The sequence below is a fragment of the Vigna unguiculata genome, chromosome 7 (genome assembly GCF_004118075.2).
Source record: "Vigna unguiculata cultivar IT97K-499-35 chromosome 7, ASM411807v1, whole genome shotgun sequence".
In the NCBI taxonomy this organism is placed as follows: Eukaryota; Viridiplantae; Streptophyta; class Magnoliopsida; order Fabales; family Fabaceae; genus Vigna; species Vigna unguiculata.
This window is the reverse complement of record NC_040285.1, coordinates 37,316,118-37,326,848: the sequence shown is the minus strand read 5'-3', so window position 1 is coordinate 37,326,848 and position 10,731 is coordinate 37,316,118. Positions and strand designations below refer to the sequence as shown.

At 27.8% G+C, this 10,731-nt stretch overlaps 3 protein-coding genes across 3 annotated transcripts; 2 read left to right on the top strand and 1 right to left on the bottom strand.

The window, feature by feature from the left end:
* Nucleotides 1-3,066: 3,066 nt before the first annotated feature.
* LOC114191430 (pumilio homolog 11-like) lies at nucleotides 3,067-5,406 on the top strand. The gene is made up of 4 exons (XM_028080602.1): nucleotides 3,067-3,297; nucleotides 4,388-4,881; nucleotides 4,961-5,099; nucleotides 5,215-5,406. Exons 1-4 carry the CDS (start codon nucleotides 3,067-3,069, stop codon nucleotides 5,404-5,406), a joined length of 1,056 nt encoding a protein of 351 aa, XP_027936403.1.
* A 78-nt stretch (nucleotides 5,407-5,484) lies between these two features.
* On the top strand, nucleotides 5,485-6,180 carry LOC114190269 (pumilio homolog 12-like). The gene is made up of 2 exons (XM_028079082.1): nucleotides 5,485-5,726; nucleotides 5,908-6,180. The coding sequence occupies exons 1-2, from the start codon at nucleotides 5,520-5,522 to the stop codon at nucleotides 6,013-6,015; spliced, it is 315 nt and encodes a 104-aa protein (XP_027934883.1). The 5' UTR covers nucleotides 5,485-5,519; the 3' UTR covers nucleotides 6,016-6,180.
* Nucleotides 6,181-8,350: 2,170 nt separating this feature from the next.
* Nucleotides 8,351-10,116, bottom strand: LOC114189907 (thioredoxin domain-containing protein 9 homolog). The gene is made up of 3 exons (XM_028078634.1): nucleotides 9,598-10,116; nucleotides 9,294-9,452; nucleotides 8,351-8,721 (listed from the first exon to the last, which is right to left on the bottom strand). The coding sequence occupies exons 1-3, from the start codon at nucleotides 9,895-9,897 to the stop codon at nucleotides 8,548-8,550; spliced, it is 633 nt and encodes a 210-aa protein (XP_027934435.1). The 5' UTR covers nucleotides 9,898-10,116; the 3' UTR covers nucleotides 8,351-8,547.
* Between the last annotated feature and the right edge of the window lie 615 nt (nucleotides 10,117-10,731).

Genomic DNA, 10,731 nt, shown 5'->3' with positions numbered 1-10,731 from the left:
AAAACCTACGACCACATTTTCCTTCTCTTAGGTTTAATTCTCTTATCTATGATTTTTCTTATCTCTGATAACTCTGTCCTAGTTAATGTGTGAAGGTTTTGTTTGGGTTGATGACAGTAACTGAGGAGTTAAAACTGAGAAAATAAAGTAAAATAAATAAAAATTCAGATTGTGATTGAGATTGTTTGGATGAGATAACAGAAAATGAACTTAAATAAATTTGTTTGCAATTTTAATATTATTTGTAAATTTGTAAATTAATTATTATTATAAGTACGAAGTAAACATAAATAATAATAAAATATTTATGATTTTTGTAATATAAACATTAAAAGAATATTGATGATATATAATCAATCATAATATATGAATATTGTTTAGATATATGATTATGTTAGATAACACTTTTTTTAACTTTCTTTTTTATTTTTTATTAAGTGAAAGATATTTATTTTTTAAAGTTGTGCTATTTTCTTATCTTTTCAAGAATAAATCAATAAGGAAGAGAAAATAATTTTTCATGCACAAACTCACTTTTAATAATTAGATTTAGTTATATATTTTGTCCTCGTAATTTTTTTTGTTTAACTTTTGTTTTTCTTTAATTTAGTTTTCCTACTTTTTATAATCGACTAATTTGTTGATTTTTATTAAGTTAAAATTAATGTTATGTTGGTATATATCACATGTTAATTAGTAAAATTTTTATTTTTTATTTTTTAATTTAAAAAGAAAAAACATAAATTGTCATATTGATTGTTTTTAATTTAGTTTATATATTTAAAATTTTGATTTAATTTAATCTTACTTTTTTTTCAAAAAATAAAGTAATTTTGTATTTTTTCTAATTTGAAATTAAATTAGTTATTTTTTATATAAGTTGTTATAAACTTAATTACTAATTTGATCTAAAATTAAAGTGGACCAATTTGTTATTTTGATATAAAAAAAAGTATAAAAGGAATTATACTTATAAATATTAAGATGGTAAAAATCGAGTCAATCTCACTCATTTTGGTCTATCTCGCATTTTGGTTTGCAAAGTGTAGGTCAGGTTGGTCTGTCCCACAAATTGAAGATGGATTTCCTTTCCTGACCTGTCCCGCCATGTTGATTGGTCCGTATTTATAATGAGAAAAATAAAAACTTGTTTATTTTTTCATAATAATTTATATTCATTTTCTATCAAAATAATTATAATTAGTCTATCTAATTAAAAATAATAAAAAACAATAACGTAAATTATAGTTAAAATATAATAGTAACATATTACCTAATAAAAAATATGTACACATTTGTTAATCTAAAAATACATTAAAAATATATTTCATAACAACTAAAATCTTATAATAATTAGAAGAAAAAAAAAAACTTACATAATAAAAATGATGAATTGTGTAGGAATTGAGAAAAGAATATCAGATAAGTTTCGTAATTTTTTTACACCACCACCACTAGTGTCTCGTTAAATCTATTTAACTTTTAAATATCCAATTAAATTATTTTATCCAATCTCGTTTTATTTTAAATCAATTACACTTTTTCTTTATAAAAAAAATCATCTAAGTTTTATTTTAAATAAATTTTAACTAATTACAATTTATTTCTATTAATTTTATACATAAGAGTAAATATATAATTTTACCGAATTCATCCTATCATTCAAACATTAATCTCAAAATCTACCACTTCTCACTTTCCAAATCATTTAAAATAAACAACTCTAATTTATCCTATATTATTTTTCAAATCCATCCGGCTAGAGTCCCTTAAATCATCTACGAAAAATGAACATACGACAATTGGATGCTAGAATTCGGCCCAAGCGGAATTCTATGAATTTTTTTAATCTGTTTTAAATATAAATTTGCATTTAACAAAGTATGGAAAATAAAATGAAAAAATATTTAAATTTTTTTCTTTTAAATATAACAAAATATGAAATTTTTTTATTTTAATTTATGAGATTTTTAAAATAGAAAAGGTATAAAAATTGATTACAGAAATTTTATTTATAGAAAATACAAAATAGATGTCGGAGCTTTTAAAAAAATAAATCAAAGATGTCAAAGTAGATATAATTTAGTCTAAAAAATTAATATTTCCGGAAAATCATTCTATTGTTTTTAGTTAAGTTTTCTATTAAATTATTATTTGGGGGAGAGATGAGAGTCTAACTTTCCCAAATTGATTATATCACTATAAAAATATCATATTACCTTTTATTAAATAATTTAATGTGACAAATAATAAAAATTTATGATCTAAAAATTCACGTTTCTCTTTAACTTCCAGGAAAATTTACATAACTATTGGAGGATTTGAGTTAATAATTGATCAAGAGGAGGACAAGGGTAAGACAATCTATGGCCATTGAGAACAAATGCACAGGACAAAATAAAAAACAAATTTTCTTTAATGACAAAAATAAATAATATAAAGATTGTAATGATTTTCTTCTAAAAAAAATATAAAAATATTACAAGAGATTTTAAAATTCAGTTTTGTTTATCTAGCATAATCTCTCTTTTTCTCTCTCTCTCTCTCTCTCTCTCTCTCTCTCTCTCTCTATATATATATATATATCAAGAATAGGGTAGATACAAAAAGACAATTAATTAAGTGTAAAATTTATGTTATATACATAATTAACACGAAATTTAATGGTATATAATATAACTTTTAATACATTGAGAGTATTGATGTTTATTAAGGGATTAATTTTTTTTAATATACATTGTTATTTTCAGTTGCTAACTACATATTTAATCTTTTACAAATATTAATAATATTATATCTAATAACTGTTTTTGAAAATGTGTGTAAATATACTTTATTAAAGAATATGGTTATTTAGAAAAAAAGAAACTAAAAAAATCACAACTATGAAGAAAAGATAAAGATATTTGGTTATCTATCTAAGCACATTAAAATTTAAATTGAAAAATAACAACAGAAAATATACACTAAGATACCCCATCAAAATATACTCTTTGAGATGTATATATATATATAGAGAAAGAGATGATGAAAGTGATTTGAATTGAGTTTGGATTTTGGATGAGAATGGCGCAGAAGGAGGAGGAGGAGGATCATCCTTTTCCCTTCATGCAAGAGCAACAGGAACAGAGTGGTGAAAGAAATTCAGTTTCTTCTTCTTCTTCAAGAAACCTGCAACAGTTGAAACTGGGTTGGGTGAATCGGCATCAGAGTAATGTGCGACACCTTCAATTTTTAATGCCTTATGGTATCCGTTATAATGAAATCAACCATACGCATCAACCTTCGTTTTCTCAGGTATCACTGCACCATTCATCTCTTATTTCAGTATTTCTTACTATTTTTTTATTTTGTTTTGGACTAGAAAAACATCAAAAATTAGTTTATGATGATTTGAAATTGGAGAAAAAAAACAATTTAATTAAGATGTTTTATAGTTAATTTGCATATTGTTATAAAAACTCTTTAGAAACTTTTAGTTAAAAGTGTCATAAATTTTGAATATAATATGTATATATATATATATATATATATATATATATATATATATATATATATATATATATATATATATATATTTAAAAAAAAAACAATTTTTGGATAATTTTTTAAATTTATGAATGAAGTTTAGTGGTGCACTCTTTAAAAAAAGTAATTTGAAATTTTTATTGTTTTTAATATTATTTCTTTATCGTGTTTTTACGACATGATATTAATTTTGATGTTTTGAAACATTAAAAAAAGAAGAAGATTTAATCAGTAAATTTGTTTTTACACTTAATGTTTAATTCATTTTGGTTTTAATATATATATTTTTTTTATTAAGTTTCATTTAAGAAAAAAAAAACTTAACTTGTTATTTTGGTCAAATTAACGTTAGTATCTTTTGAAAGTATTACAAAATTTTGGATTTATTTAAAAATGACATGTGTCAAAATTAGTTCCATATATAACATTTTATAACAATATTAAAATTAATTTGACTTAAAACACTAATTTTTTTTCAAAAATAAAAATATAATTAATAACTAAATTATTAATTAAACCTTAGATGAGATCACAAAATATTTTCAAAAGACATACCATTTTCAAAGAATATTTTATCCAACGGACATTTTCATAGTCTTGGTAGCTTTTGTTTATTTTAAAAAAAAAATCAATATAACATATTTAAAAAAAAAACTAAATTAAATTAATAATAAAATTTGAAAAAAAAAAGAAGATAAAAGCTCACAAAGAAAAAATATTTACTTGAACTACTACGAATTGAAAAAAATATTTGGTATAATTATTTGATATGATGAGAAATAAACTGAAAAGGGAATCTATATAAGAAGTTTGTTACAAATTGTTTTCGTGGTAGTCTCAGTTGTTTCTTGTTATGCAGGTTCAGATGGCAAGCTCTTCTTCTTCCTCTTCAATAACGCAAGACTCTTCTGAAGTCGAAAACCTTGCGTCTCGAATGGAATCACTCACCTTCTCCAATCTTAATGCTTTCCATGGTTACCATGAACCTTGTTTGCAGTGCGTCAGGAATATTCACTCTGCCAACGCCACGCTTCCCACGCGCCATCACCATCACCATCACCATCACCATCGTCGTCTTCATGCTATCGGAGTATGGCTTTCAATGGCAAAAGACCCACGTGGATCTCGTGTAGTTCAACAGAAGATCGACGAGGGCACACGCCAGGAAAACTTCCACATAGTCAAAGAACTCGAGCATCATTTCCACGAGTTAATAAAACACCCTTATGGCAGCTTCGTCATTCTCAAGCTTTTTCAATCAAGAAATATCACCGTTGCTCAAAAGAACTATTTTATCTACTTGATTACCACTGACCTGTCAATGCTCAGAGATTTGTGCATCCATGATCTAGGGTACAGCTCTTGAAACTTCTGCACTTTAATTTTATGTATTAATTGTTGTTTGCTAATGAACCTCAATTTCTTGTTACAGGGGTCGGGTTATTCAGCAGATTCTTGAGATTGAAGATGTTCTGATCGCGATAGATCAAATAACATATGCTATGAGCCGTGTCACTGTTGCACTTATGAAAAATAATAATGGTGGTTATGTTATTCTACAGTGCCTGAAGGTTTTCCCACCCGAGCATAAAAATGTAATTCACAATCTTGAGTTTTTACTAATCAAGAAATAATGAATTTCTTGATAAATTTGCTCACATTTCTTAATGGAAAACTTTCTTGCAGGTTATTTTGGAGGTTGTAGCGCGTAACTGTTATGATATTGCAGTTAACAAAAGCGGATGCTGCAGTATTCAAAAAGTTATCCAGCACGATGATGTTCCAGGTTTCTATGCTCTGATCGACAATCTAATCTCAAATGCTGAGAACTTGGCAAAAGATCAATACGGGTTTGTCTCTTCATACTCGTTTTCTTGATTTGAATTATTTTTTCCCTTTGATCAATTTCTAACGTTTTGTTTCATTTTATTGTTCACAGAAATTATGTGGTGCAGTTTTTAGTTAAAAAGAATATATTGGAAGTGAATGCAATGTTGGTATCAGAACTTCAGTATAAATTTGTTGGTTTGTCCACAGACAAGTATGCCAGCAATGTAGTGGAAGACCTTTTACACTATTCGAGAACTGAGTATGCTGCTATTATAGTGGAGGAGATAATGGAGAGCCCTAACTTTATACAAGTTGTTCAGGACCAATACGGAAATTACGTTCTTCAGAGAGCTCTGCAATACACTGAGGTTTGACATTGTTGCACACAATCTTTTTTTTTTTTTCTCTCTGGAAGAACATTTTGAATATCTGTCAGATAAAAAAATAACATATACAACTCCAAACTGCTATGATGTTTCTATTTAAACCTCATTTATGTATAATTGTCGAATACAAATATACATGGTTAAGGTTCTGTTTTCATTGCAGGGCCTTTTGTATGAAAGTCTTCGTGCCATCATTTTATCCAATCGTGACAAACTGAGTAGCTGTCTCCATGGAAAGAAGGTTCTAAATGTTGCCCAAAAGGGCAAGTGAGAGGATAGAAAACAGCGTCTGAAGAATTTCTGTGTCTGGGTTGTTGTTTTGTTTTGTTTGATTGAGTTTTAATTATGCTGGGTTGTTATATATTACTATATTAGATATGTGTTGTTGTCAAAAAAATGATCGGTGCTTGGCCATGATAGTTCTGATGCTGCTTTGTGTATTTGTTGGCCTCGTCTTCTATTATTATCAGTGTGTTTGTAGTAGTTGTGTCTTTGCACAGTGAAACATTGAATCTATGTGGTGGTTCTTAGTGTCTAAGTCTTATTCGTAGAACAATTATATCTCATTTCTGACTTTATCTACCAGAGTTTTTAGATTTTTACGTTATCTGTTATGATTTTTTGTCTTATTTCTCGCTCAATATTGTTATGTTGACGCTATTCTGTTGTAATTGAAATCTTTAGTTACTTAACTAAGAAAATAAATTGCGAAGTGTTTCAAATTCTTATTTATTCCACATTTTAAGATGCCGTTATAACAAATAATTTAACACAAATATTTGTAGTTATGATCACGAGAAAATTCACTGAATAATAGTATCTATAATAATATATACACATAAATTACCTTTTTTTCTCATTAAATTTGAATTTCAATATGTGAGTCTAGGAGAGTCGAAGCTTGCATATAAGAAGGAAAAATATTCAAATATACTAAGAAGGTTGACCAAACACTTAATATACATTTAAATATATGAGAGGAATGGTGGGTTACATCGTGAGGTAAGAGTTGATAAACAGAAAATCATAGGTTGAGAAGGAGTTTCATGATTATTTAGTGGTAAAATGTGATTGATTTTGTAATTTATATGATACAATTACAAAAAAACAAAAGGTTGATGACAAAATTAATGAATCAGAGTTAAATGGTAGAATTGTAATTAAACAATTGAAACAAATCTAACCGTTAGATAAAATAGTATAATGATTATAAATTTATATCGAACCGTGAGAGTTTTGATTAGCTAATATATGGTAGCATCTACCATAGCGAACTAATAAGATATTTAGCTAAGAGATTTTAGAAAATGTAATATGTAAATTTTGATTTTTGATGTGCCATATTATCACTAAAAGTTTTATCCTTAAATTTGCTTCAATAAAAGAAATTTTTAAAACTTTAATCAATTCATGATTTTTTATTTTTTAATTTAGGTTTATTAATTATTGTATATAACAAAATTTCTTCCTTCAATGAATGCAAAACTACTTTTTTCTAAAATTAAAGTTGATTTGCTTAGAGTTGATTGAGAAGTTGTTTAAAAAAAAATTAAGTGTCACATAAAACCTCTTAAATGGAAAAATATCTTTAAACAATTCAAAATAACTGCTAAGCATCTCGTATTGAAGATGCTTTAAGAACATACCCTTAAGACCTTTCTTGCATAGTTTTTTTTTTCCTTCCAAGTTTAACCCATTTATTTATGTTTAATTAAAAACATAAGTTTAAGCCTGAAAAAATAATTAAGTTTGAATTTATCTTGTTTGACTTATTTATAACTTATTTAATCTTTTGCTTTTATAATTTTTTAAAAACTATTTCATAACTTTATCGATATAATATCTGAAATTAATTTAATATTAATCTAGTTATAAAAAGTTATGAAAAATGATTCATATATTTCTTCAAAAAATATTATTTTGTACAAATAGTTCTCAATATTACTTAACATAATCACACTGATTCATATATTTTTGAAAAAACGTAAGCTTTGTAACTTTAAAACATGTGTGTTAAAAACTTCATTAAAAAAGCTACTTATTATCCATAAAAGCTTTTAAAATTGCAAAAATACCTAAATAAGTAATTATTAATTTATTAACCCTAATCGAAAATCCAAAGTAATTGACTAATAACTCATTTTATGTGAATATCATGTTTCTTTCATGATTCGCAATTTTACCATCTTATCTGTGTACTGCATTAGGTGAATTTGATAATCAATTTCGAACCATTTTATCCAAGAGTTAAGGAGAGAAGGCGAAGTGATGCACACCCAAGTCAATATTATTGATTGAGGTCTTAGATGATGGTTTTAGGTTTTCAAATTTGTTTTTCTAAATGTATTTTACCTTAATTTGATTTAGGTTTTAAGAAGCCTATGAAAGTAGCATGGAGCCATCTATAGTTGGCAATTCGGTTTTAATTTATTGGAATGTGTTTGTTTGTAACTATGTTTTAACTGATTAAAATTTGTTTTAGTATATTAAAATATAATTGATTAAAATGTGTTTTAACAATTTTAGTTTTGTAAGCGCTAGAGACTAAATTAATAGATTAGAATGATGAATTAATCGATTATGATTATCTCAAAAACAAAGATGAATGAAGTTAGCATAAACAGGGAACTATCTCAAAAACATTATACTATAAAAAGGGTTGATCTCAAGAAACATGTGCTAACTAGAATCAAGATGCATTCTTACAGACAGAGGTACACACATGGCGCGCAAGACTGAGTTTAGAGTGTAAATCAGAGTGCTCAGGAGAACATGGGAAATAAAAATCATCAGGAAATGCATGTTACTCAGAATCTGAGGAGTCTGCTCTTGAGCTCTGCCGAACACTTCTTGTAGTTTTGGCACTGGGCCTTAATGATGATTCACCCTCATAAGAGATTACTTGAGCTTTAGCTAATCTTTCTTCTAGCTCCTCTGTGCTAAACTCGTCAGTCCCACCAAGTTCATCAAACCCAACCTAATACCACACAAACCACCATTATTATATTGCTTCTGCAAAAATTGAATATACAATTCAAAATTCAATTTTTGTTCAGTGTCATTGTAAAACCTTCTAAATGACCGACAATTCACAATTCATGATGAGAGTGCAATTTTTAAGATAGTGAGGATAAAATTGAATAAACTTGTTGTGATAATAGAAAATCTCTTCATACTGTTAATCACAGACTATTTACTGAAATAAGTAAACAGACCATTTAAAAAATCCCCAAAGCTTGTTGAACAGGAACCCTACTCGAACCATGGATTCCCATTCAGGGTGCTCTGACTTAGAAACAAACAGCACATTAATAGTTTAACCTTTATACAACTTTATTACATGACTACTTTAAGTGTCAAACAATCAAATTTCATGATAGATATGATTTTTAAAACAATCAGGGTGATATTCAATAAACAAATACATGACAATTGAGATTGGAAGGCATCAACAAATAGACTAATTACAGACGAATAAACAGATAGCAAAAACCCTATCCAACACAGCATTCCCGGCAAACACATCACAGCCCTCGTATATACACATACCACATAATCATCGACTTTGGCATTCTTTATGAGGGCAAGAGTTGGAAGAACGATGATCTTAAGCTTCTCAGCCAGAAACGGACTTTTCTCGGCGTTGATTTTCACAAACCGAGTCTCGATATGTTGCTTAGCTAACAAATTTAAATGTTTGTCCATAACCTGCAAGCGAATCGCGAACAATAACATTAATGTTCCTTTTCAACTCGGCTTAAATTCTGAGGAAGAAATCAACGTAATAGGTAATTCAAATTCCAATGAATTGAAAATGAAAGGTGAGTGAGGATGTATCTATATATGTACGAACCTTACAGGGCCAGTTTTCGCGGTAGAAGTGGCAGACGACTCGTTCGCTGGCCTTGACGACGGAGAAGAAGTCTTTCTCGGAGGGAATCTCGGTATATTCGGAGTGGCCGAGGGAGATCCAACGGGAGCGATTCTCCGCCATCTTCTTCATCTGCTGAAGGCGGCGCTCACGGAGAGCCTCGATGTCGTCGGCGTCGAGGCGCTCGAGGGCGGCGATCTCGTCGTCGATCTTGTCCTCGACGGCGCGCGCCACCGTGAGGACTTGCTGCTCAATTACCTCTTGGATCTTACCCTTCTCCATCTTCCGCTACCACTCTCACACCAGATCTCTCTCTAACCGATACGACGCCGTCTCAGTTCGTCGGCACTCCCTTCTCCTATAATCTTTTGAATCAATTCAAGATCTAAGAATTGCCGCAGATTTCACTTAAAAACACCAACAAGGGAAATATCGATGGTGTAGGTTACTGCAAGATCCAACTACATCAACGTTGCCTTTTAGGATTTCAAAACTATCTACTCATTTTTGGAGGAAAGAAAATTTTGAATTAATTCATATATTTAAAATTAGCTTTTTATTTTATCATTATTTAAAGAAAAAAGACAATATACTTATATTTTCTATGTTCTTTGCCGTAAGAATTTTAATAATTGTTTTTAAGAAATGAATATAACACTCCTTGATCATTATCCCTAACTTTGACAAATTATCCAAAGCTGTGTGAAAAAAGAGAGACTATAATCAAAAGAATCACGGTATAAAAATATATGTGTGGCGGATATTCACAAATAAAATCTGTATAGTTGATATTTGTGAGTATTTATTATTCTGTGAGTAATAAATATCAGATTTTTTAAGACTTATTTATAAATAGATCGAGTGTGGATATCATATCTGTATCTATTATTTGAAAAAAATAAAATTTATATTTCATTAAATTAAATTAAATTTAAATTTGTTAAATTTAATTTAATTTACATTATTGTTATATAATTTTATTTAAATTTAATTTTAAAGAATTATAAATATATTTTTTAAAATATTTGTAAATATCTACGGCTAGTTTTAAAATATTTATAAATATTTTTAAAATAAATATTCACACGAGCGACACTGATAATGAATGAATTTTTT